This window comes from Oncorhynchus nerka, linkage group LG2, assembly GCF_034236695.1.
Source record: "Oncorhynchus nerka isolate Pitt River linkage group LG2, Oner_Uvic_2.0, whole genome shotgun sequence".
Classification (NCBI taxonomy): Eukaryota; Metazoa; Chordata; class Actinopteri; order Salmoniformes; family Salmonidae; genus Oncorhynchus; species Oncorhynchus nerka.
The window spans coordinates 23183958-23210966 of record NC_088397.1 but is presented as its reverse complement, the minus strand read 5'-3'; the positions used below and the strand labels follow the sequence as shown (position 1 = coordinate 23210966).

General features: G+C 43.6%; 2 protein-coding genes and 2 pseudogenes across 3 annotated transcripts in view; 2 read left to right on the top strand and 2 right to left on the bottom strand.

Moving 5' to 3' along the window:
- The first annotated feature begins 4781 nt into the window (after positions 1 to 4781).
- hpxb (hemopexin b) lies at positions 4782 to 10947 on the top strand. The gene is made up of 10 exons (XM_029665366.2): positions 4782 to 4940; positions 5671 to 5693; positions 5988 to 6107; positions 6620 to 6777; positions 7575 to 7728; positions 8388 to 8600; positions 8948 to 9040; positions 9125 to 9255; positions 9674 to 9821; positions 10108 to 10947. The coding sequence occupies exons 1-10, from the start codon at positions 4879 to 4881 to the stop codon at positions 10332 to 10334; spliced, it is 1329 nt and encodes a 442-aa protein (XP_029521226.1). The 5' UTR covers positions 4782 to 4878; the 3' UTR covers positions 10335 to 10947.
- Positions 10368 to 12169, bottom strand: LOC115132645 (toll-like receptor 13; annotated as a pseudogene).
- A 2201-nt stretch (positions 12170 to 14370) lies between these two features.
- On the bottom strand, positions 14371 to 18815 carry LOC135572887 (leucine-rich repeat and fibronectin type-III domain-containing protein 5-like; annotated as a pseudogene).
- LOC115132613 (radixin-like) overlaps positions 17024 to 27009 on the top strand; it is a 32309-nt gene continuing 22323 nt past the window's right edge. Inside the window, exons 1-2 of one of the 2 annotated variants that reach the window (XM_029665357.2) lie at positions 17024 to 17040; positions 22187 to 22278. In XM_029665357.2, coding sequence (XP_029521217.1) covers positions 22267 to 22278 — 12 coding nt within the window. In that variant the 5' untranslated portion in view covers positions 17024 to 17040; positions 22187 to 22266. Of the gene's footprint in view, positions 17041 to 17198; positions 17437 to 22186; positions 22279 to 27009 lie in introns of those variants that run through there. The other variant, XM_029665352.2, reaches the window with a different exon arrangement.

The following is a 27009-nucleotide window of genomic DNA, read 5'->3' as shown; positions in this document are numbered from 1 at the left end:
CACCTCCCCCATACAGAGAGACCTAAACTCCCCCAGGGGGTCCATCTTTGCACCCCTATCCCTTACCGATCCACCCAGCTGGGTGACGCTGGCCCTCTGCAATGTAGAGCAGGGTGAGAAAGAGCTGCAGAGCCTTAGAGAACGACAGACGAGTGAGGTGGAGGAAATGAACCGAGAGCTTGACAACGCCATCATTGAGGCTCAGAGACAAGAGCGCCGACTGCTGGAGAAAGTTGAGCAGGACCACCGAGAAGCCCAGCGGCGCCTGGAGCAGGTGAAGAGGGAGAACGCTGCGGCGGTGCGGGTTGGACAGTCCCTGGTGGACCGGCAGCTCCACAAACTGGGCCAATTGAAGGAGCAGGTCCAGAGATGGGGTGGAAGCAGTGGGGGACCCAATAAGAACCAGCTTCAGAGGGGTGTGGCAGAAGTTACACAGCCTTGGGAAATCTCCCTCTCCTTAAAGAGGGTCACTTTTCAGCCCGGTACGCAGCGGAAGGATGTTAGGTTAGGGGAGGTAGAAGTCCAGGATCAAAATCTGAACTACCCTATTGGTGTCTGCGGTGAAACAGGGAAGAAATGTGCTCTTCACTCAGGGGAGATGAAGTTTGGAGACCGTGGATCATTTGAAGTTCGGAAGGACTTTTCATCCGCATCAAATAGTGGGAGCATGCGTGTAGTCAGGAAGCTCCGCCTGTCCACCACAGACAAGGATGAGCCAAAGTCACCAGTCTCAAAGCCACCGCTCAGTCCCCGGCATCGAGGAGCATCTGAGTCATCCATGGATGAGGAGCTAGACACACATGACCAGGACCTCTTCCTGGCTATCCCTCCTATCTCCAGCCAAGGGGAGTCGGAGGGAGACAAAGCAGGCTGTGGACAAACTGGAAACAAGAAAAGCTCCATCCTCAAGTGTCAGAGAACGCAAAGGACCCTGGTTCTCGTCCCCAGCGAGGAACCCTCCTGCCTTCCAGAAGACGGCATATCTGAACATGGTGACCAACCACAGACCTCTCCCAAGACCAGCCGTGGAGGACCCCATCCCAGGTACAGCCTCCTGGACCTATCTTCAAGACGCGCGCGCTCACGTCGAAGCCTGTCACCCAGCAAATCCCCCCGTGGAACATCCACTAATCAGGGGAGTCCCCCATCCCCGGCTGGGAGTGAGCACTGCTACAACTACATCACCAGCCCCTCTCCTAGTAACAATGTCTCCCTGAACCAGGAACACCGACGTGCCATGTCGACGGCGGACCTCTCCAGGAAGACCCGTCCCTTGATCAATGGGGGAAAGGGTGCTCACCTGGGATTTAAGAGAGACAACCACTCCTGTCTATCATCTGCCTCCTCAACCCTGGAGCAAGGGAATGGATCTGAGTCTGGCGGCAGAAGCCCCACAAGCTTGGATGAAAGAGAATCAAGATACCAGGGAAGGAGTGTAGGTTCTAACCGTGTGAGTCAATCTCTGTCCATGTCGGCTATTTACAGTGAAAGCCAACCTACAACCAAGAAGAAACAATCAGACAATAGAAGGAGAGACAAACCATGGCCAATCTTGAGAGATCTGGAGGAGGAAGCAGGTTCAAGTGCCTTTGAGTCAGCAAATCTGATCAAGCAGTTTGGAAAGCAGGGCTCAGGGCGCTCTGACTTCAACCTGCCCAGCGGGCTCCATGCCACTGTCAAAGGGCAGCTCTTTGTGGTGGACTGTGGCAACGCCCGAATTCAGGTGACCGACCTTCAGAAGTATGTTGTGCAGCAGGTGTCCCCTACCGGAACTGAGAGATCCGCCCGCATCTGCAACTACTTTGATGCGGCTGTGAACGACAAGGGCCTTATTGTGCTGACCTGTGCTGCAGAGCGTGCCGTGTTGGTGTTCAGCCGTCATGGACGCCTTCTCCAGACTTTCGGGGGTAACGTGATAGGATCCACCCATGAAGAGTTAGATGCACCCAGGGGAGTGACCGTCACCCGTCTGGATGAGTTCCTGGTGGCCGACATCAAGCGTGGAACTCTAACTGCCCTGATGCTGGACCCCAAGACAGGCGCCAGGCTCGAACGCACCATAATCACAGGATTCCACAGGCCCTACCTGGTGGCTGCCTGCCTGACCTCTGGACTGATGGCTGTGTCTGAGCGGGGCAATGAGACTGGCCGTGCGCCTTGCATCCGAGTGCTGGAACCTGGCTGGAACACCATCCGTGTCCTGGGGGTGTGCTCCGGCATGGGGCCCGTCCTGGCCTGCCCCTGGGGCCTCAGCATCGACAGTGATGGGGATGTTCTGGTGGCAGACTGGGGAAGGTTGCATCGTGTCCTGCTGTACCCTGCCAAGGGCCTAGGCTGGCCCCTTGTTACCCAGGGTCTGAGCAGCCCCCGAGGCCTGGCCCTGCTGCCAGAGGGCCAGCTTGTGGTGTCAGACAGCATGAACCACTGTATCAAGATCTATCAATACAAGTCAGGCACTGGAGGGGTGAACTTGTCAAGATGAGGATGGAAAGGTGAAGAAGTAGGCATTCACTAGTGAACACCGATGAAGATTTCAGTAAATACTGAAATAAGTAACTACTTTGGCATAATCCTAAATCCTGTTGAGAATTTCATGTTCTTCTAGAAAAAGTGAATCATAGTTACAATGTAGGGTACAAATTGTGAAAGAAGACACTCTATATAGTTGTGGAGAACAGTAGAGAAGATTACGTCTTTATTATCACAGAGAACAATTTCATTTGCAGCAAATGTTTTAGCTTGTTTTTAATTTGCCCATTGCCTTAAATGTGATAATCATGGTTTGATAATGAACCATATGAAACGTGTGAAGTATAGCTGTATATAGCAAAAATATATTTAGCAGAAGTATACTTGTATTTTAATAGCTGCTACAGTGTAGAGAGCAGTGAATTATTTACACCATATAACACAAAATTAAGGGTCCGTGCTATCTGGGAATCTTGGGACATCCCTACCCCATAAATGTTTAAGGTAAGGGTTAGGTAAGGGTTATGGTTAAGGCTAGAGTAAGGGTAGGGGTTAAGGTTAGGGTTAGGTAAGGGTTAGGGTTAGGTAAGGGTTATGGTTAAGGTTAAGGCTAGAGTAAGGGTAGGGGTTAAGGTTAGGGTTAGGTAAGGGTTAAGGTTAGGGTTATGTAAGGGTAATGGTTAAGGTTAAGGTTAAGGCTAGAGTAAGGGTAGGGGTTAAGGTTAGGATTAGGTAAGGGTTAAGGTTAGGGTTAGGTAAGGGTTATGGTTAAGGTTAAGGCTAGAGTAAGGGTAGGGGTTAAGGTTAGGGTTAGGTAAGGGTTAAGGTTAGGGTTATGTAAGGGTAATGGTTAAGGTTAAGGTTAAGGCTAGAGTAAGGGTAGGGGTTAAGGTTAGGATTAGGTAAGGGTAATGGTTAAGGTTAAGGCTAGAGTAAGGGTAGGGGTTAAGGTTAGGATTAGGTAAGGGTTAGGGTTAGGGTTAGGGCAAGGGCAAGGGCAAGGGCAAGGGCAAGGGTAGAGGTTAAGGTTAAGGCTAGAGTAAGGGTAGGGGTTAAGGTTAGGATTAGGTAAGGGTTAGGGTTAGGGCAAGGGCAAGGGCAAGGGTAGAGGTTAAGGTTAGGGTTAGGGTTATGGTTATGGTTTAGAGTAGGGATGTCTCAAGGATCCCCACTAGCACTGACCAAAAAGTAAGGGTGGAACTTTATTTCTGTTATTAGAGTTATAGGTATTTCAATGAAAATTGAAATTGCTGTTGTTATGAGTAGGTGATTACTCACAAAATAAACTAACTTTTACAAAATTGTCCATTTTATATCATGTGTAACAACAGGGTATGTGATGTTGCTGTAATTTCACCTCTGCCCTTACAAAAAAAGATTGCCGTTTTAAAACTAAAAGTGCAGTAACTGCAGTCTATTGTGGTATTTTGGACGCAGTAATTGCAAAATAACTGCAGTGTACTGCGTTTGAACTGCAGTTATACTGCATTGTAACTGCAGTTATGCTGCAAAATTACTGCAGTAAAAGGAAAATGGTATTTTGGACACAGTATTTGCAGCATACTGCAGTTATACTGCACTCTAACTACAGTTATACTACAATGTACTGCAGTTAGTGTACACTGCAGTCTGACTGCACATTTGTTTTGTAAGGTTGAAGTCTGAAAGCTTTTGAAATGCTGTCTATTCCCAGTCGTTATGTTGTGAAACACAGTCATGTGTCATAGCCTACGCTATGGTAATGACTCAGTAAAATTGAATACATGTATCATGAGACTGACACCTCGAAAAACATTTGGATTGGGTTTAAATCTTTATTTAAAAATAATAATAATAATAATACAATTATTTCACCTTTATTTAATTAACCAGGTTGGCCAGTTGAGAACAAGTTCTCATTTACACCTGCGACCTGGCCAAGATAAAGCAAAGCAGTGCGACACAAACAACAACACAGAGTTACACATGGAATAAACAAACGTACAGTCAATAACACAATAGAAAAAGTCTATATACAGTGTGTGCAAATGTAGTAAGGAGGTAAGGCAATAAATAGGTCATAGTAGCGAAGTAATTACAATTTAGCATCCCAACATGTTCAATATTTATTAGAATTTGCCATTTAATCTCATTTTTAAATGTGCTCATATTGATCGTTTTAAATCATCGTTTTGCAACAGAAAAAAGTCCTACACTCCCCCTGCACTTTCAGTAAACAGAGCACAGAACTACTACCCCCCCCACTGCTCTTTCAGTAAACAGAGCACAGAACTACCCACACTCCCACACACATAAGGCACATTGGTAAATCCAGATCCAGTATAAAAGGTCTGGTCAGCTCCTGCTCAGGCACCTTTCTCAGCTCAGCTCTCTTCGGTACCTGGACCCAGAGGAGGACCGCTCAACGTGATGCTTCTCTCCCAAACACTCTGCCTGTGCTTGGCACTAGCACTCAGCTATGCTGCTCCAGCGTGAGTACTGCTGATCAACTGCTAAGCCTTTACATGTTAGTCATTTAGCAGACGCTCTTTTCCAGAGCCACTTACAGGAGCAATTAGAGTTAAGTGTTTTGCTCAACAGCACATTGACAGATTTTTCACCCAGTCGGCGACCTTCGGTTACTGGCCCAACTCTCTTAATTAACCGCTGGGTTACCAAAATGGCATCTTATTATTCTCTTATTCATGTTCAGGGTAGCCACAGCAAAATACACTGCCTCTAAATTGCCTCTGTACTTACTTTGTTGAACTGTTACTTTATTCAACACATTATGGGCTTCGCTGTGCTGTGTTAAGACATGTCTTACACAACCTAATTGGATACTATGCTCCCCCACATTGGCTGGGTTAGTTCCATAAGTTTGTTTGCAATGTCACAGAGGTCAAGGCAGGATCAATAACCCAAAACACACAAAGAGTGGTCAAAGTCAGTCGTGTACCTCAGCACTTCTGTCACTGATTCACCCCGTTACCTCATCATTACAGATCCCCTTCATATCAATCAGGTGTCCCTTTGAGCTGCTCTATTTGGAATAGGGCTGTGTATACTCCAGCATCATTATTGGTCTGTCTACCCAGAGGGTGGAGTTATGATGTGCAGTGTATTATCTCATTTCCCATCTCTATGACCTCACTCGTGTCTCATCAGAATGAGGACATTATGGTTTATGATGAATAATGTCTGCTTTCTTTTTTTACGCAGGATCCATGATGTAATGATGTCAGGTGAGTCTAAGATCCATATTCATTTAACAGCCTGTCAAAATGTAGGACCTCACAACTCATTGACTGATCCAGACGTGCTAGAGGCAAGGCTAACAACTAGGGTTGCAACTTGCCACAGGCACAGGTGTTATTCAACTCCCTTTCAGCCCGTTGCTCATGTCCTACATGCTTTTACATGAGAGTAGGATGCATGACTTCCAAATCACCACACCGCACCCTTTCATGTGGAGAAATGTTGGAATAATGAAAAGTCATATAACGTGCATCTCACCTTGACTCTGACTGGCCCATTAGACCACGACCACGACCACCACGAGGATCAGGCCCACCACAAAGCCAACCCAGACCGGTGTGACGGCATCGAGTTTGACGCCATCGCCCCCGACGAGAAAGGACACACCTTCTTCTTCAAGGGTATCAAAACCATGTTATGAGTCATCTTTTTTTTACCCTCATTCTCCCTACAGTGGGCTTTGTCATTGTCATGAAATGTCATTATGTCCCCATCGGGATGGCTAGGGTTACAGGTACGCTCTTAGAAAAAAGGTACAATCTAGAACTTAAAAGGGTTCTTCGGCTGTTCCCATAGGAGAACCCTTTGAGGAACCCTTTTTGGTTACAGGTAGAATAATTTTGGTTCCTCGTAGAACTCTATTGGGTTCCATGTAGAACCTTCTGGGAAAGGGTTCTACATGGAACCCAAAAGAGTTCTACCTGGAACTAAAAAGGGTTTTCCTATGTGGACAGCCAAACATCCCTTTTTGAACCCTATTTTCAAGAGTGTAGTGGATTAGTTAGTGAGTATTTTGATATGGGCTAACATGACCTGTAAACGTGGGTTTGTACTAGATATTTGTGTAAGGCGAGTGTAAGCTTACATTTCCATGAGTATATCTGATCCCAGATCTGAACTATGCTACTCTAAGGGGATCACCTGTGGAACGGCTTCAATGGTCCAGCTCAGGTCTCCAGTGCCTTCTTCAGGGAGCTAGATGACTACCATCACCTGGGGCATGTTGACGCTGCCTTCCGCATGCACAACAGAGAAAAACCTGAAAAACATGATCACATCTACTTTTTCCTGGTACTGTCAATATCAATGATGTAGTCGATATCCATATGAATAGGGAACTTTAACACGTAGTTTTACTAGTGACTCATCAGCTTGGGCAATCTTTTTAAAAGTCAAGTTATGCAATCATGTGTTCCCATAGGTGGCACAGTAGCATGTGCCCTCTCAGATTTGTCCTGTAAAAAAAGACATACTATATATATGAGATTTATTTTGATTTATTTTAAAACATTTTGGGTTGTTGTTTCTCTGTCATGCTGCTAGCCACCTAGCAACTTTCTGAAGTTGGCTTTAGCTAGCCCAGATAGGCTCCCAATCTCCCAACCGCATAACTAGCTAGCAAGAAGCCATTACAGGCTATCAATCAAGTTGGAGTAGCTAGCTTGTCGAACTATCTTATCTAGCATGCCTGCTAGCAAGGTTGGTAGACTTTATAAAAGCAAGCAATAACTAAATGTACTGAATAAGACTCACATTCCTTCAATCTTTTACCCAGATTTTAGCAGAGATGCGGAGAAGCATATTTAGTTTCTTTAAAAAAATAACCATCAGTCAGGAACAGACAGAAAGCTTGAGATATGCTTAGATATGCAGAAAAAGAAACATTTTTTTACAAATAATAAAGCATAATGATTATGACTGCAGGAAAAGGCTGTGCAGGTGTTTGAAAAATGTTAAATTCTCCAACTTCGGACCACCCCCCTGCCATCCTCACATACTTTGTGCACCCTCAGATTTTGAGGGTATATGACACCTCTGACAGCATTCACTTAGTATACTCCGTATTCTCCATCCCTCCTCAATTACAGGACGACAAGGTTTTCAGCTACTATAACCACAGTCTGGAGGAGGGCTACCCCAAGGACATCCAGCTGGACTTCCCAGGGGTGCCCAGCCACCTGGACGCTGCGGTGGAGTGCCCCAAGGGAGAGTGTAACTCAGACTCTGTCCTATTCTTCAAGGGTAAGCCTGTTAACCCTTTGATGCCCCACATAAGACCATAATGAACATTTCTCTGGTTTGTTGCTATAAACATTTATACATTTTATTTATTTATTTTTACCCATTTTTCGTGGTATCCAATTGTTTTTAGTAGCTACTATCTTGTCTCATCGCTACAACTCCCGTACGGGCTCGGGAGAGACGAAGGTTGAAAGTCATGCGTCCTCCGATACACAACCCAACCAAGCCGCACTGCTTCTTAACACAGGGCGCATCCAACCCGGAAGCCAGCCGCACCAATGTGTCGGAGGAAACACCGTGCACCTGGCAACCTTGGTTAGCGCGCACTGCTCCCAGCCCACCACAGGAGTCGCTGGTGCGCGATGAGACAAGGACATCCCTACCGGCCAAGCGCTCCCTAACCCGGACGACGCTAGGCCAATTGTGCGTTGCCCCACGGACCTCCCGGTAACGGCCAGTTACGATAGAGACTGGGCGCAAACCCAGAGTCTCTGATGGCACAGCTGGCGCTGCAGTACAGCGCCCTTAACCACTGCGCCACCCGGGAGGCCCTAAACATTTATAATTTATTCACAGACAACATACCAGGAAATGTGTTATGGATATCAAGTTTTCTAGTCTTGGTGTGTGCTGCCTAGCATATGTTTCCTCTCTCACAGGAGAAGAAGTGTACAACTATGACATCGCCACGCAGTCAGTAAAGGAGAAACAGTGGGCCCACCTGCCCAACTGTACGTCTGCCTTCCGTTGGCTAGAGCAATACTACTGTTTCCATGGTCACAACTTCACCCGGTTCCACCCTGTATCTGGGGAGGTGAATGGTGTGTACCCTAAGGACTCCAGGCACTACTTCATGAGGTGCCCCAATTTCGGTAAGAGAACCATGCAAAGGATGTTACCCTTCCTCCTTTATCAAAATCAGTTCATTGTCAGAGGAGGCTGTAGGAGGATGGGCTCTTGTAATGGCTGGAATGGTATAAATGGAACGGTATCATCAACACATCAAACATATAGAAACCACATGTTTAACTCCATTCCATTTATTCCATTCCAGCCATTACAATAAGTGTGTCCTCCTATAGCTCATCCCACCAGCCTCCTCTGCCCAGTGTGCATGGTGTGAGATTGAACAGATGAATGGTGAATGGTAATAACAACACCATTTCAGGGGAAAAAAAGCTTTTGGATTGTGTTGAGACATGTTATTGTTGGATTGTAGGCCATGGCGGTGAGGCAAAGGTTCCCAAATGCAGTGAAGTGACATTGGATGCCATCACCTCAGACGACTCAGGCAAAACCTATGCCTTCACTGGTAAGAACTAAGCCTTTGTGTTCAATTGTGCGCACAACTCGCATTAGGCAGTTGCCAATTTTCACCTCCGTCCCACTTCCTCAGGTCATAATTATATGCGTCTAGACACCCATCGTGATGGTAAACATACCTTCCCCATTGCCAGAACCTGGAAGGAAGTGGCCAACGGGGTGGACGCAGTCTTCTCCTACAGTGACAAGATCTACATTATCAAGGTGGGTCAAAGGTTACAGGATGTAGGGGAAGACAGGGACTTCACTTGCGATAAATAACATGTTCAGAGCTTTACTCACTACAGTACCCCTACCTACAGTATATGTACATGGCTACCTCAATGACCTCGTACCCCTGCACATCAACTCGGTACTTGTAGTCCCTGATGTTATTTTTTATTTCAATGTATTTACTCCCCGTGTCACTTTTACTCTGCATTGATGGAAAATGACCCTTAAGTAAATATTTCACTGTTAGTCTACAACTTGTTTACGAAGGATGTGACAAAAACAAAAATGGATTTGATTTGAGTATATAGAAAATGACTTTCATTCAGTCAACTGTTTGTTACATCATCATGCCTCTGTTTGTCCCATGGCACATAAAACACACCTGAATACCACCATTTCTGGTTGACAGGGCGACCAAGTTTACATCTACAAATCAGCAGCTCCCTCCACTCTGATTGAGGGCTACCCTAAAAGCCTGAACGAGGAGCTGGGCATCGAAGGGCCTGTGAACGCAGCCTTTGTTTGTAAAGGTCACCATATTGTGCACATTATTCAAGGTAACTAATTGGACATTGAACTTGAGTACATTCAAATCTATCCAAAAAAAAGTGTTGCTCTTTTTACATCAATATTCAAAAAAACGTGATTTTCCTGTGTCAGAAATGATTTGATGTTAAAAAAAAAATGTAAACAGCTGCATTGGACCTTTAATGACTCATTACCTCCCCCTGCTGGAGAGGCCTGACGTGCCACAAGACCTGCGGGGCAAACGTGGCGTCATCTTTGGGAACCTTTCACACACTCAGTGAAAAACAATTTTCCTGTCTCTATTTCCCCCTATAGGACGGATGATGAAGGACATTGACCTTTCTGCCACCCCTAGGGTAGTAGCCAGAGAGGCTCCACTGCCCATCTCCGGCATCGAGGCAGGCATGTGTGGCGCTGATGGAGTCAAAGTGTATGTGGGCTCTGAGTACTACCACTACGAGCCCCCCAGACTCCTGGCTTTCAGCAGGATGCTCCAAGAGCCTAAAAAAATCACCCCAGACATGATGGGCTGTGTCGAATAGGACTCAGTTTATGTTAGATACCTTTTCGAAGAATAACAACTGTGATCATCTGTTCTCAATGGACAACATCAAAACGTATAATCACATGTTAAAGTAACTGTCCAGTAAAGGTTTTCTGTTAACTCATACCCAAATAATGTTGACTCATCCTATACTCTTTCTGTGGCCAAAGCATACATTTGAGAAAAAACACTTCCGAAATCCCAGGTAAATGTTTTATCTCAAACAGACCGTTTCAAAAATGCTTGCTATTTCCTCATAGAGGATGATATTATCAGTGTTCTAATCGCATTCATATTTGTAATGATCAGTATATGCCAAAACCATTCTGTTGTGTTGGGGTACCCACACATCCTTTCCAACACAGAAAAGCTGCATTTAAACATACTTCATTTTTTTTTTAAATGTGGAAGGAAAACTCATATTGGAATGAATTATAGGACATATTTCATAGAAATCCTAACACTTGGCAGTTACTTTAACTTGACACCACAACTCACAAGTCACCCAAACAATGTTTTTTTAAGGTTCAAATCATATTTTAGCACATTTTTGTTGAACATTTGTGTATGACAGAGATGAGTTGAATTAAAAAGATACAAAGAACCTGAAATAGTATGATTATATTGCATTCATTCATGGGATAATTAAGATACAGGAAAAAAACCAAGCAATACATTCAGATGAGTAATTCTACAGTATGACCCGCAAAAATAAGTCTTACAGGTAAATGTGATCATGAACTGGCTAATTATGTATAAGCATTTCTTAATGATATTCCCATGCAGATGTAAAGAAAAGGTTCAGAATGTGATGGTTGTTTCAAATCAAGTAGTCACAGTCACAGTGCCTCCACCCCAGAGAGGATGGGATTTTCTTCAGCAGGGCCGTCCTTGGTCTCTAAAGCCAGCCGTAGTTGCTGCCAGAAGACCCTGGTGTGCTCCCCAGCTCTGAGCCAACTCGGGTAGGTGTGTCTCTTCACCAGCTCATCATCCGGTGGTAGGGTGACAGCTGGTGGGTTGGGATCTACTCCAGGAACACCAGAATCAGGACGTCCTTCTGCTTATCAAAGAGCTGGAAGCTGGCCACCTGGATCTCCCGGGAGCACCACTCACTCTTCAGGTAGCGGTGGCTGATCACACAGATGGTCTTGTGGCTTCCGTAGATGGCGTCCATAATGTTGTCTATGATTGGTTTGCCTGGTTGGAAGTCCCGGTGGTAGAGACACAGCTTCCAGCCCTGCTCTCCCTCCAGCTCTGGCAGAAGCTCCTTCAGGACCCAGGGCTCATCGTAGACGTTGTAGGAGATTAAGGCATCATACTGACATCCACGAGGCTTGTGCTTATTCCTTTGCTTGGTGTCATTGAGGAAAGCCAAGAAGAGGTAATAGCCGTCTATTACCTGCCATTTCAGGAAGTGGTAGGCAAAGGATGCTATCAGGGTGAGGAGGACCAGAGAAGTGGAAGAGATGTAGTAGTAAAGTCCTAAGTGTACTGTACAGAACTGAAGCTCAACATCCAACAGCTTGGTGCCCTTTAGCTCGGCAGGATAGTTGTAGGTAAACTCTGTGGAGCCAACAACCTGTGTTTGCTTGTCGTTCTCCATCCACTGGACAAACCAAGCATTGCTGCAGCCACAGGTAAAATGATTATCTTGCATGTCGAGGTATGTCAAGGCAGGGAAAGAACGCAACTTATTGTCTCATTGACTACTGTTATGTTGTTCTTTCTCACCTGCAAGAAAGTGACTCTGCTGAGGTTTGCTCCTATGAGGAAATCTAAGGACTGAAGTCAGCCTTTGGACAGATACAGTCTGTTGAGCCTTGAGATTGGGTGAAACAGCTTTGGAGTGAGGACTGTGAACTCATTCTTACTGATCTCAAGGAACCACAACCGGGGTGTGTGAATGAATATGTCTAATTGCAGCTCCTTAATATTAAGACTCCCTGCATGGAATACCAATGAAGATTTCAGACCTTCAAGAAAGTTGATAGGTAGATGAGATAGTCCCTTGTGACTGTCACGCCCTGATCTGTTTCACCTGTCCTTGTGCTTGTCTCCTCCCCCCCTCCAGGTGTCACCCATCTTCCCTATGTCATGACGTTGGCCTGGGGGTAGGTTTATGACAGTCATAAATACCTCTTCCCCCCTTTTTCCTCTCTCTACCCTAGTGAGGTTACAGTTGCAAACATAGAGATTCTGGAAACATCAGAAGGTGGGGGGAAATTAACTATATTCTGGTAATCCGAACAATTGAACGGTGGTATTTAATGAATATGATGTCAGTTCGGTTGTCATCTGAGACATTCTCATCAATGATAAGATGACATAAACTCTATGTGGAAAGTCTACACATCAGAGTTATCGGATTCACATGGAATTGTTGTTCAATTTAAATGTTTGAATATTAAATTATTTGTGATGGGATGAAATTTGATTTTAGCTTCTAAAATTAGAGATTTAGATTTTCATAAGATAGGGCTGCTCACTCAGTGGCCCGCCCTGTGAAGGGACATGGGCTATAAAACTTTTCAAACACACCCTCCTCTCCCTTCCTATATAAGCCCTTGACGACAATAGAACTTTCTGTTCCGGGGATGTAGGACGACGGTCCTATGTCAGAATGGTTCAGATAATAACAACAGAACGAAGCCGACATCAGCGTGAGCTTTTGTTGCGAATGGTATGAACTTTGAACTCTTATTCACTACAGAAGTGATACCTCCTAGCCGTTGAGTTAGCAGGTTAGGAAGGAACAGACAGAGTATCCCGTCTACCACACAACGACGTTACTACAACGTATCCAATTGACCACCAGAGACATTCTTCAAAGGACTTGGTTGGGCAACACGGCCTTACATCTACCACCAACCTACCGAAGCGCAGCTCAGAGTAAATATTTATTGCATTTCCTTTTCCAAATGAGCGGTAATTTAGAATGCATAAGATACTGTATTTACGATAGCACAGCTTCTTCCCTTTGTTCCTCAGTCTTCCCGCTCTTTCACTCAAACCCAGCCCTTTTCCTTTGTGTAACAAGCTGTCATATCTGTTCTGGCCGCTAGGGACATTTTCCTTTATGACGTAATTTGTAATCAAGTTATGATTGAATTATGTGTATGTGTAATTCTGTGTGATTAGTTAGGTATTTCGTAAATAAATAATTAAACCCAATTTTGTGTTGCTGATTCAAATTATTAGCCAGGGTTCGTGCAGATAAAATAATTTACAACTTTCAGATGAAACTGAATTAAGATGACGATTGATATTGACTGCTATTGACGTAAAATATTACTAGGTCTTTAAGAGTTTATTTGGAAGATAACAGCTCTATAAATATTATTTTGTGTTGCCCGACTCTAGTTAATTACATTTACATGATTAGCTCAATCAGGTGATATTAATTGCGGAGAAATTATTTTATAGAATAGCATGTCATATCACTTAATCCGGCATAGCCAAAGACACAACACCTATTATTCCCTGTGTATTTATACCCGTGTTCTCTGTCTGTTTGTTGCCAGTTTGTCTTGCTCGTTCAAGCTAACCAGAGGTTTTCCTGTCAGCGCCTATCGTTTCCCAGCCTCTCTTTCATCACCCTCTTGGTTTTTGGCCTGTCCTGACCCTGTACCTGCCCGCCTGACCTCTCTGCCTGACACTGAGCCTGCCTGCCGTCCTGTACCTTTGCTCCACCTCTGGATTACTGAACTCTGCCTGACCCTGAGACCGCCTGCTGTCCGGTACCTTTGCCTTACCCTGGATTTTCGACCCCTGCCTGCCTTGACCTGTCTTTGCCTGTCCCTGTTGCCACAATAAACATTGTTACTTCGACAGTCTGTATCTGGGTCTTACCTTGATTCCTGATAGTACGAACTGGCCATGACTGACCCAGCAGACTTGGACCAGCTACGCTGCGCTATCTCCTCCCAAGGAGCCACCATTGGTAGGCACGAGGAGTTGCTTCGCAGTATGATGGAGGGGTTCCAGGCCACGGCCGACTGTCACGACCAAGCATTGGACATTTTGTGGGAGCAAGTCTATGGGTTGCCTTCTAGGCAGCCAACCATATAAAGGTTGTTCTTGGTTAAATTCACTGTCTTCAAACTGGAGAGAGGCTGAAAGGAGGAGGTGCTGACGGTTGCAATGAGGTTGTTGTCCAGATGTAGCAGGGAGAGGTTGGCCAGGCCCTGAAACAAATGGTCTGCCAAGGTTGTGAGTCTGTTATGAGCCAAACCCAGCTCCCGAAGAGCTTCTAGGTGTCCAAGAGCACAATCAAATCAAAGTTTATTTGTCACGTGCGCCAAATACAACAGGTGTAGACTTTACAGTGAAATGCTTACTTACAGGCTCTAACCAATAGTGTGAAAAAAAGGTGTGTGTGTGTGTGTGTAGGTAAGTAAAGAAATAAAACAACAGTAAAAAGACATTTGAAAATAAGAGTAGCAAGGCTATATACAGACACCTGTTAGTCAGGCTGATTGAGGTAGTATGTACATGTAGGTATCGTTAAAGTGACTATGCATATATGATGAACAGAGAGTAGCAGTAGTGTAAAAGGAGGGGTTGGCGGGAGGTGGGACACAATGCAGATAACCCAGTTAGCCAATGTGCGGGAGCACTGGTTGGTCGGGCCAATTGAGGTAGTATGTACATGGATGTGTGGTTAAAGTGACTATGCATATAAGATAAACAGAGCTTAGCAGCAGCGTAAAAGAGGGGTTGGGGGGGCACACAATGCAAATAGTTTGGGTAACCATTGGTTACCTGTTCAGAAGTCTTATGGCTTGGGGGTAAAAACTGTTGAGAAGCCTTTTTGTCTCAATCATCCACTTGAGAGATTTTTAGGTTTGATAGGCCTTTAAAATCCAACTTTACGAACTTGGAAATCTTATTCATGGCCAAGTCTAAATTGCTTACTTTCCACGGAATATCTATAGGTATGACTTCAAGATTCCTGTTATAACAGAGTACTTTCATGTTAGGTTACTGAGATTACCCCAGATTGTGCCGTTTTTCAGGAAGTACCCACATACTGAATCAGCAAGAACCCAGCAATACATCAGGAAACAAAGAGTCTCAGCTGAGAGAATGTAGACCCACTGCTGACCCCAATAATAAAGTGAATTTAGAATTAAGAAATCATTTCTGAGAACTAAGATCTACATTTCTAACTGGTACTAGCACTTACTAATCTCCCGCTGTTGATGAAATACAACATGCTTTGATTGCTGCTCACCCAAACCAGTAAATCTCTGAAACATCAAGTTATGCTTAATTGCGTGGTCAAGGAAATGTCTAAACCAGTGTTTTAGAAGAGACACTCTTCGTGTCTCCTTAGTGTAATAACAGTTTGTGTCCACTAGATGACGTAGCATGCAAAGTTATGTGTTAGTAAAGAAGGATCAGGGAATGCAACATGGAATTCTTAACTTTTTCAAGAGTATACCCATTTAGGCTCACGGCAAATATAGCCTAACAAAACCTACTGATGAAATTTAAACAAACGTCTTCACAGAGCTGAACATTATCAGTGTTATAAATGGATCCATAATGCGTAACTCTCATGTTTGAATTCATTGCATTGCCTTGGAAGATTATTGAGTGAAGGAGAGTTATTTGTGAGCAGTGGTGTAAAGTACTTCAGTAAAAATACTTTAAAGTACTACTTAAGTAGTTTTTTGGGGTATCTTTGACTACTTTTACTTTTACTTCACTACATTCCTTAAGAAGATATTGTACTTTTTACTCAAATCAAATGTATTTATATAGCCCTTCGTACATCAGCTGATATCTCAAAGTGCTGTACAGAAACCCAGCCTAAAAACCCAAACAGCAAGCAATGCAGGTGTAGAAGCAATACATTCTCAATACATTTTCCTTGACACCCAAAAGTACTCGTTACATTTTAAATGCTTAGCAGGTCAGGAAAATTGTTTAATTCACACACTTATAAACAGAAAATCCCTGGTCATCTCTACTGCCTCTGATCTGGCAGACTCACTAAACACACATGCTTCGTTTGTAAATGATGTCTGAATGTTGGAGTGTGCCTCTGGCTTTCTCTAACTAAAATAAAAAATAAAATGGTGCCGTGTGGTTTGCTTAATATAAGAAATTTGAAATTATTTTTACTTTGACCTTTGATACTTAAGTATATTTTAGTAATTGCATTTACTTTTGATTCTTAAGTATATTTTAAACCAAATTCCCTTGACTTTTACTCAAGTAGAATTTTACTGGCTGACTTTTACTTGAGTCATTTTCCATTTAGGTATCTTTACTTTTACTCAAGTATGACAATTGGGTACTTTTCCCACCAATGTTTCTGTGATGCTCTGTGAAGACAAAGACTTCATGGAAAAGGGTTCAGTGTTTTACAAAGCAGGTATGAGAGAAGTATTCACAGACATCATGGCAGACATCCTTATTTGTGAGAGTCCTTATTTGAGAGAGAGAGTCCTTATTTGTGAGAGTCCTTATTTGAGACAAAGCTGATACCATGCTCGTTATGATATAATATAACTAATATAGATACTGTTTCCCTTTGTGTACTGACTTTCCCCATGTTATTGTTCTATTTATCATGCATACTCCATAGACTATATTTGATCCACAGGTGAAAGGAAGGAAACTGGAATAAATGGAGATAACTTAGAAGGACAAGGTGTGTGTGTGCATCCTGGCTTCAGGGCAATTCGTAGGATTTGGTATGTTGATTTTCTCCCTCCATTTAGTATCATATATTGTACACACAACTATGACAGCATGGAGTACACCCACCGACACTGTTAGAATACTCTATTTTAAAGTTGGGGGAGTTCTCATCGCTGCTACTGAGCAGAGCGGGTACCCCCACATATCAAATCAACCACGCCTGGCCTCGACTAGTCCGACGGCCATATTGAATGTCTTCACAAATCGCCTTACGGTGGATCTCAATTGCACGGTTTTTTCACTCATGTCCGTTCTAACAGGCTTCACGAGAACATTGGAGGTGACAAGGGTACATTAAATATAGTCGTTTAGTTTACAGCTTGGATAACCTGAAAGCATTGAATACTCAGGATTTTGTCGGTCTTTGAAGCCTTAGTCCTTCACCAGAGGTGAGTTTGTCTGTCTCCTTAGAAGAGCTTCTGCAAGCTGATGAAAAAGGGGCGATTTTTGTGTACTCGACGTGTTGCAAAAGTAGGCTAAGACGGGCCTTCATTTCAACCTATTACTGATAAATTTGTGAGGAAATTTAAACGGTCTTTATCTCTGAAAAACGTTTTTTTGGCAGACAAGCTACTTCATTATTTGCGCAATAATAGTTTGCACTTAGACGAAAGCACAACATTAGGCTATGTGACACGCGGTCACATCTGTCTTGCGAAGATTTCAAAACTTGACTTATCTTGTTTGCAATAACGTTTTTATTAGTGTGAAATGCATTGCCTCGTGTTATTAGACCTGAAACGTAGCCTATAATATCATTCCAGTTTTACTTAGCCATGGCGTATCATTATTAGCAAGTATAATTGCGTTTCATTAGTTGGGTTAACCTGTTACAATGTAGCATTGGCGCGTTTTGACGGTTGTCATCTATTGCAAAGGGAGGCGGGCCGGTGAGTAGTGTAACCAGTGTCGCAATGATTGAAACAATGTTGCTCAACGCGATCACGGTCTACAAATTATAACCTATACATAATTCCGTTACTTTCTACAGGCGCCAATACTTATGTACCCCAGTGCATTAAACACCGGTCCTACCTAACGTTTTTTTATACGCATGACCACATTTTTTGCAGAAAATAATCAGCAGCTGTACATAAGTGCCTTCAGGCACACCCGTCTATCGTACTAAACTTAACTCAATTTACCACCTGTTTGAAATATATGTTGAGGGTCATTAATGCCAATGATCTGCTGGATTTGGTTGCTTTGAATTGCATACGTGGTTGCCAGTCAGTACATTTTTCCCCCAATTCTGGGTCCCATCATTGTTAAGGAACATGCACTTGAAATGAACTTTTGGGAGTGTTTGCCCAGGACTCAATGCACTGCATCAGAGGTGCACACAATGTTACAACTTATCACTGACAGTCTGATAGGGCCGGGACATACCAGTATCACAATATTCATTAATGTCATGGCAAGGAAACCAAACACAAAGCAGGTTTAACTTCTCTCCATCTCATCCCTCCATTACCCAAAAGGCTCATCCTTTTCTGTTTACATCTACGTGGGCTGGCGCCCATGTCTCACTGGACCGTTTACATCACCATGGCTAACTGGACTTTCACCTTTTCACAAAGCAACTGTTTTGATTATGCAGAGGTGAAGAGCAGAATCAACAACAAGTCCTCATTGTCAGCCCTAGCTATGGAAACTCAGTTTCCCAGTATAACATCAGTATACACTAAGTGTAAAGGCATCATCATGCTTCAGTTCAACTGGTGCCTACCCGAACTCAGCTGGTTGACCTGAACGAGTGTGCTCGCATCGTTCCTTACAAGGCCTTTGCTAAAAATACTAGAAAAAAGCAGAAATAATACTGTTTGTGCATCTTGAGATGCCGTAGCCAATATACGCATTTTAGATTAATTCGATCTGTCATTAATTTTGACGTTTTTGCCAAGGATGTTTGGTGCAGTATTTCTCAAGTGAAGACATTTACATGAAAACGAGTTGCGTCTTGTTGAATGGCAACAAACACTTAATTGAAAAATTCCTACTGTTGACAAATCCGCTACGAAGGGGCCTAGACTTTCGGCTGCCTAGACTTCGGCTTGTCTCTCAAAATGTTTGTGTGCGTGAACATCCCAAAAGAAAATGACCGAAGACCAAAACAAACAAAAATTTCACAAAATATTGTCATATAGGCAGGAACTGTTTCGGATGGAATGCTGGTGTTAGTTGAAAAGCAGCCCCGGGGCGAAAAGGGTCAATATCAGGGGGTGCTTTTATCTAGATATTTCCAGATATCTAAAATGTTATTAGATATAAGGAGTAGACATGCTCCAGAAACACATGTCCTTCATTTCATATATTGAGATAGGATGTTCTCTGTAATGGGACAGTTTCTACAGGCATCCAATCCGGACCTCAGAAATCTCCCTACTACCGTATGAGTCCAGGGAGATATCTGGGGTGAGATCCCTTCAAGACATGCCCCTGATGAGCGTGCACCCGCTTACATATTTTAACTCAGGAAGGGTATGTGTCAACATGCTGACGTGTCTAAGCCTTTATGCTTCGGCATGAACGAATCCACATACTTTCAGAAATGTATCATCTGTAGTCATTACCTGATCATTTTTGGATCCATATTTCTCCCCAAATTATTAATTTCAATGGATATCCTTACATGATATGTAATATTCATCCTCATATGTCTGATTGAAAATGGACTAAATCTGACTCATGATCAATGTCCAGCATCTAAATGATTTGACCTGTTCAGGCACCGAAAATCATTGTGCTTCTTCACATAAAGGTGACATAACTGAGCATACAGCGCCATATTCAGAAGTAGGCTACAAGGCACGGAAAAGCAAATGTTGTCATATTTAATCCAAAGCACATCTGCTATTTCTGTTTTAAAAAATGAAGCAAAGCAAATCCAGAGCTCCAATCGGAACACCTGTTTTCTGTAAAGATACAAACGTAGGCCAATCTATGCTGAAAATGTAGTTGATTTATTTAACAGAAAATAAAAGTTGCACACCCTCAATCCCCCTGCAAGCCCTGTTTGTTATGGGCGATGGGTGCAGATTGGGTCAGAGGCGGTCACTGGCAGTCCAGGCCCTACGTGGTGATAGTTAGTGTTGGTCTGTAATCCACTCCAAATTGTCAATGCATAAATCGTTCATCAAAATTGGGTCGATATTGCAAGAAAATATTGTCATTTCGCATAACCACAAGGTAGCTACGTACCTGCTTCATTCATGACGAGAAAACGAACTGGTACAAACTAGCTGGCTAAGTTGCTGGTTAGCGATCTTATTTATATTAACCAGTAATACAAAATGCGCCCAAATGTCTTCCCTGAAAAGAAATAAATGTTATTTGTTACCTAGCTAGGCTACCAGTTAGCTTTTACGCTCCCCCCTAATTAGCGAACCTTCTTGATTCTAGTTAACGTTACTAAGATATAAATAAAACATCTCAAATTAGATGCTCACTTTAGCTTGAACTTATTTGAGGTATTTTCGGAACATTTTCTAATTTCTTGTTGTCAGTTCGACCACACACCGTTTACAATCTAAAAAATGACTATTGGAACTCCACATCAGAAAAGGGGTGATTCTTGTTGCTAGGCTGCCAGTTATAGTGCTTTTAGCTTGTGGTTTGCGTGTGCCTTTATGCAGGTGGAATACAAAACGTTTAGCAAGTGTCAAAGAATTATATGGATTTAATATTTTTCAAATTATTGAACATGTCCTCGAAATTCAAAGAAGTATCAGAAATTGTCCTTATTTAGCTTATCAAAAAGCATATCAGGATCCTGATTATGAACCTCAGTCACCTCAGCATATGGAAATATACTATGCAGGCCTACTGTCAGTATTTGTCGTCATATAGAGAAATTAAGATGTCCACATAGGCCTATCTTAGGATATCTAATAACTCAATATCCGGCCATACCATGTATGATATACGGAAGGAATCACATAATGATTCCTGCATGAAAGAAAAAATATGGATTTCATATTCGACAAATTATTGAGCATGTGCGGAAAACTCATAAATGCATCAGAAATCGTCGTTATTTTCGGCATATCAAGATCCAGATATGGACCTCAGCCAAGAAAAGCATATCTGGAATCAATATAGCATATCTTGAATGTGCTGAGAACACAGATATGCGATGTATACAGTCAGTATTTGTCAACATGAAGAGAGGAAATAGGATGTCGCACATCTCAAGATATTGAATGAGTCCATATCCGGCCATAGGAAATGTCCATGTGTGATATTCAGAGTAATTCCAGCATCATACATGTCTAAAAGACACGTCTGGATTCAGAATTTGTCTGGATATGGTGCAAATCCACAAATGGTCTGTATTCTCTAGAATATCAAAAACGTGTCATGTAAAGATATCCCCTGATATGGACCCTTTTCACCCAGTGCAGCAATAGTATGTATGACTGGGGTTGAGAGATTATGCTAAAGCCTTGGAGGGCTGAAATTGAATAGACCCCTCAGTCTCATGTTTTATTGTCTCCCAGGCAACCGTTCTATATTTGGATCGGGTGTAATCAACCTTACATCTTCTTACCAGGTGATTCAAGTCATGAGATTACACTACCACTGCACTCTTTACTGAAACAGCAATTTGATCAAACACATAGTTTCTGTGTGGTTGATACCATTCCATTACTCCAATTGCAGCCATTATTATGAGAGGTCCTCCACCTCAGCAGTGTCCTGTAAATCACAGGTAATCCAAATTATCTATATAATTTACCAAGTTTGCTTTAATGATAGTGCTCTTTTCCTTTATTTTCTAGTTTTCTATCAAATTAGAAATGAGTACATACAGTGCCTATCATAAGTATTCACTCCCCCGTGGACCCCGAAAACTCTATTTTATTACAATTTATTGGAGATTTCTCTGTACAACAGTTGTTTTAGTAAGGTCTATCTTATGTTTTACTTCCTGAGCTTTATTTCAGTCCAGTTGACACCACAGTGACATATCATCGTTACCCCCTCTTTACCCACTGACCTAAACTCCCCTTCCTCTCTTTCATTCCTTCCCCTTTGCCCTGGTTTCTTTGTCTTACCCATGTGTTGCATCAGCTGTTCTACCTGCATTCCATCTGCTACAATGTCCCCATAACTGAACTGATCTTCTCTGTCCCCTAGGTCCTGTGAAGCAGGGAAGCTATCCATCCTGTGACAGTTGTCTTCTCAGCTGCCGGGTGAAGGGAGGAGAGGAGACAAACATGCCGAAACCGGTAAGACCTCAGAAACGGAACTATGAACTGAATAGTAATGCAGTGGAAAGGACGAGATTACCAGTTCAAAACCATCTGTGGTCTTCATTGGTTAGACTGCTTCCTGTCCAGTCGATGGGAACTTAGTTTGTACTGCTGGCAATACAAGGGATGTGGTTTCACTTCCTACTTGGGCCACATGCACTGACTTGACTGCTGACTATCTGTAAGATGCTCTGGATAAGACTAGTGTCTTGAGTGTACAGGAAGTTTGTATGTGCTTGTACCGCCCACCCTCCTTCACCCTTGCACTTGATGGTTCCCTTCCAAGACCCATGGTGTGATGTAGTGTAGGCCTGTGTGTATGTCTGCCTCCCAGGCTCTCAGCCCATCTCGGCCACAGACACAGGGTCAGAGGCTCTGCAACACTGCTGCTATTGTTAACAGCTAATTGGACAGAGAGAATACCAGGGCCCTCTGCTGTACAAGAGACGCCAAAACAAACCATTCAATGCAGTGCATGGTATCCGATATCCACTGAACATTCTCACTGTTTCTCCTAGTTTCTCTGTTCATGTCTTAAGAAGCAGGTCGGGACATGGGGTTAGAGGATGAGTCATGTGGCTCTTGCATAACTCCTGCTTTGATTTAATGCTTAGTTATGATAGAGTTTGATTTACGGTCAGTGGAGGAAAACATTGTAGGGGAGGGAGTGTTTTGGAAGCCCTGGTAGGGGAACTGTTCTTGTGAGACTGGAGTTATGCAGGGTAGGTTTTGGCTCTTGTCAAATGATTAAGATGGCAGTTGGCTATACTCACTGTTCTCTCTCCTTGTGGATATATTGGGAATCTGGGGTGGTGGGGAAATGGCAGTGGAGAGAGGCGCAAGACGTGCACTGATGATCACATCATCCTCTGATTCTCTCTGTCTACTGAGTCATCAGCGCACCGTCCCAACACGGCGCACAGCAGAAACAGGCCAGGCATCCTTTTTCCGATAAGGTCACTGTCAAAGGCACTAGAGAATAGTATGTCCCCCAGAGTTTGTCAGCCACACAGGGGCCACTCAAAGGCCCCTAAACACCACCAAGGGGAATTCAGGGTGGCTGAATTCTTATCTGGAATATTCATACGTTTAATTTGTCCGTTACCCCTTGGCATTAAAATTTCCGCGCCATTGCGGCAATGTAATTAACATACAGTGCATTTGGAAAGCATTCAGACCCCTTGACCTATTTGACATTTTCTTACCTTATAGCCTTATTCTAAAAAACATTCTCAGCAATCTACACACAATACCCCATAATGACAAAGGAAAAACAGGTTTCTAGAAATGTTATCAAATTTATAAATAATACAAAACAGAAGTAATTTACATAAGTATTCAGACTATTTGCTATGACTTGAAATTGAGATCAAGTTCACCCTGTTTCCATTGATAGTCCTTCAGATGTTTCTACAACTTGATTGGAGTCCACCTGTGGTAAATGCAATTTATTGGACATGATTTGGAAAGGCACACACCTGTCTATCTATATAAGGTCCCACAGATGACAGTGCATGTCAGAGCAAAAACCAAGCCACGAGGTTGAAGAAATTGTCCGTAGAGCTCCGAGACAGGATTGTGTCGAAAACACAGATCTGGGGATGGGTACCAAAACATTTCTGCAGCATTGAAGGTCCACAAGGCCTCCATTCTTAAATGGAAGAGGTTTGGACTCACTAAGTATCTTTCTAGAGCTGGCTGCACGGCCAAACTGAGCAATCGGGGGAGAAGGGCCTTGGTCAGAGAGGTGACCAATCAGGCCTTAATGGTAGTGGCCAGACAGAAGCCACTCCTCAGTAAAAGGCACATGACAGCCTGCTTGGAGTTTGCCTAAAGGCACCCAAAGGACTCTGACCATGAGAAACAAGATTCTCTGGTCTGATGAAACCAAGATTGGAATCTTTGGCCTGAATGCCAAGTGTCACGTCTGGAGGAAACCTGGCACCATTCCTACGATGAAACGTGGTGGCAGCAGCATCATGCTGTGGGGATGTTTTTCAGCGGCAGGGACTGAGAGACTAGTCAGGATTGCGGGAAAGATGAATGGAGCAAAGTACAGAGATCCTTGATGAAAACCTGCTCCAGAGCGCTCAGGACCTCAGCACGGGGTGAAGGTTCACCTTCCAACAGGACAACGACCCTAAGCACACAGTCAAGACAAAGCAGGAGTGGTTTCCAAACAAGTCTCTGAATGTCCTTGAGTTGCACAGCCAGAGCCCAGACTTGAAAATAGCTGTGCGGCCACGCTCCCCATCCAACCTGACAGAGCTTGAGAGAATCTGCAGAGAAGAATGGGAGAAGCTTGTAGCGTCATGCCCAAGAAAACTTGAGGCTGTAATCGCTGCCAAAGGTGAATCAACAAAGTACTGAGTAAAGGGTCTGAAAACTTATGTAAATGTGATATTCCATGTTTTTGTTTAATAAATGTGCAGAAATTTCTACAAACCTGTTTTTGCTTTGTCATTATGGGGTGTTGTGTGTAGATTCTGAGGGAAAAAACTATTGAATCAGTTTCAGAATAAGACTGTAACGCTAAAGGTCTGAGTACTTTCTGAAGGCACTGTAATAAAAACATCCCCATCAAAATCTGTCTAAGCTAGAGAGATGTTATGTTTTGCATGGGCTGCATCTCAAGCTACTGCATCCACCGATAACCCCCTTCCGCATCTGCGGTAAAAGGTGGGAGAGCTAGAGTGGTGTTTGTCAGACCATGAGACGTTCCGAAAATCTGTCTTCTCATGAAAACGTTTGTAGCGTACGAAAGGTTTAGCCTACAAACTATGATGAGAGATGACTCTCACGAACACGATGGTGTACTCCGTTTTGCTCTAGGACGACCATAAGACTCATCTGAAGTCGATACAGCCTCTTCTGCCAACTTGTCTGTAGCGTCCGAACGGTTTGGGTACACACTCATGTGACCCCTCTGTGGAAAGTTGAGACTCTCACGAACACTATGGTGTTCTCCAATACTAGTAGAATATATTTTTTTTTTTATGGAAGTATATATGGAGAGTTTAGTGCCTAAATAAAGGGATAAATGCATGTCTGAGTAATTTCCTGATTTTTCTTATAGCTCTCAGATATAGGACAGACACTTCAGAACAAATTTAGTCCCAAAAATAAATCAAAATGATCTACCATGTACTGAGTCTGTTAAAATAAAAAAATGATTTTTTATTTTTGATACCTTAGAGGTCTTAAAATTCTAAATCAAATATCTAAATAATTATTTGTATGACCATCTTTAAACAATTCCATATGTTATTTTAGAACCCCTCTCTTGGTTTAGACTGGGATTAGACTCTATGTTAATCCAGATACAGATCATGATGGGATTAATTAACCTGTTTTTAAAATTCAGCAGGTGAATGAAACTACACTGAGGATGGAACATTTTAATATGTTAAAAATGGCTTTGGGAAGTCAAACTGCTCTTAACTTTTAATGGCAGGCTGCTTAGTAGGGCTGAGAGTCCATGTGCTTGTTTGTACCCCAGGTAAGGCCTGTGTTTTGCTGTGCTGGTAGCCCACCTCTGGGGTAGCGGTAACAGTGTGAGGTCAGGGGGTTGGGGTAGCCTATACTGAATAACCTGCATTATTCATTGGGCATAAGAACTGGCACACGCTGACCAAACCCCTCCTCCCTTCCCGTGAGCTTGGCGGGTGGTGTTTATGACCCGACAGACCCCACAGGAAGGGACCCCTGCAGGGACGTGCCTGTTTTCTCTGTCTTGTTTGGTTTGCTGCAGAAGGGCCTGAGTGTGAATTGGGCCCATATAAATGGGAGAGCTGTGTCAACATCCTGTGGAAGAAGGGTAGGGGGATGAGTAGGGGGACAAGGCTGTAAGTGGTGGGGGGGCACCGGGTGACACTGCAGCCTTGTTTGCTAGCTTTGTTTTCTGTTATATCTCTGTCTGCTAGTGAAAGCTCTGCAAGGCCTTGGTGAGCTCTGTCAAATCGCATAGATAAACCAACAACACAAAGTTGGAGCAGCATCCATTATCCTCACGCCTGCCTGTTGAAGTCCAAACAGACTGACTGGGCCCTAGTTAACATTCTAGCCTGCCCAGCGCTGCACAGTCCAGGGCTGCACTGTCCAGGGCTGCGTTCAGTACATAAAAATGTAATGGGATGTTTAATTGAACTGAAACGGTGCTGTACTGAACGACCAGTTAAAAACAGGGAGGGGTTTGATTGTGTGTTCAAAATGCACCACTGTTGCTTCAAGCCACACCCACCGAACGGAGCAAACCTTTCTGTCTGTTCAAGTACATACCAGAATGTTTTGGGAAAAATGTGTTCATTACAAACCGTTCCGCAACGTACCAAGCGTTCAAGCAAACTGAACATACCCCTGGTCTATGAGTCTGAGTGGAACACTTCCTGATCCTGTGCTCTGTTGACAAACACCCGACCTGATCCTGAGTACGTGTGTAGGTGGGGATTCCTCCCCAGTAGGGGGGTTAATCAACCGGACAGACAGCTGCTTATTGCCCAGCTGGCCAGATTAACAACTCCTCTCTGACTAAAGGAGAGCAGTCCTGTGTGTCTGTCTGAGACCTCCTCTCAGCAAAGCCTATGTAAACAGCTTATGGACAAACAGCTGCACATTTACTGAGGGGATTGTCTGAGAGAAGACTCATCCTCTAAACAAAATGCATGACGAGCAACAGGATAAAGATTCTGGCTGAAAAGTGTCTCGGCT

Excerpts from the sequence above, each read along its gene's own strand:
- hpxb (XM_029665366.2), top strand. The coding sequence starts at position 4,879 with ATGCTTCTCTCCCAAACACTCTGCCTGTGCTTGGCACTAGCACTCAGC. Across the intron at positions 4,941-5,670 it reads CTCAGCTATGCTGCTCCAGC|GATCCATGATGTAATGATGT; the intron begins GTGAGTACTGCT and ends TTTTTTACGCAG. Across the intron at positions 9,822-10,107 it reads TATTGTGCACATTATTCAAG|GACGGATGATGAAGGACATT; the intron begins GTAACTAATTGG and ends TTCCCCCTATAG.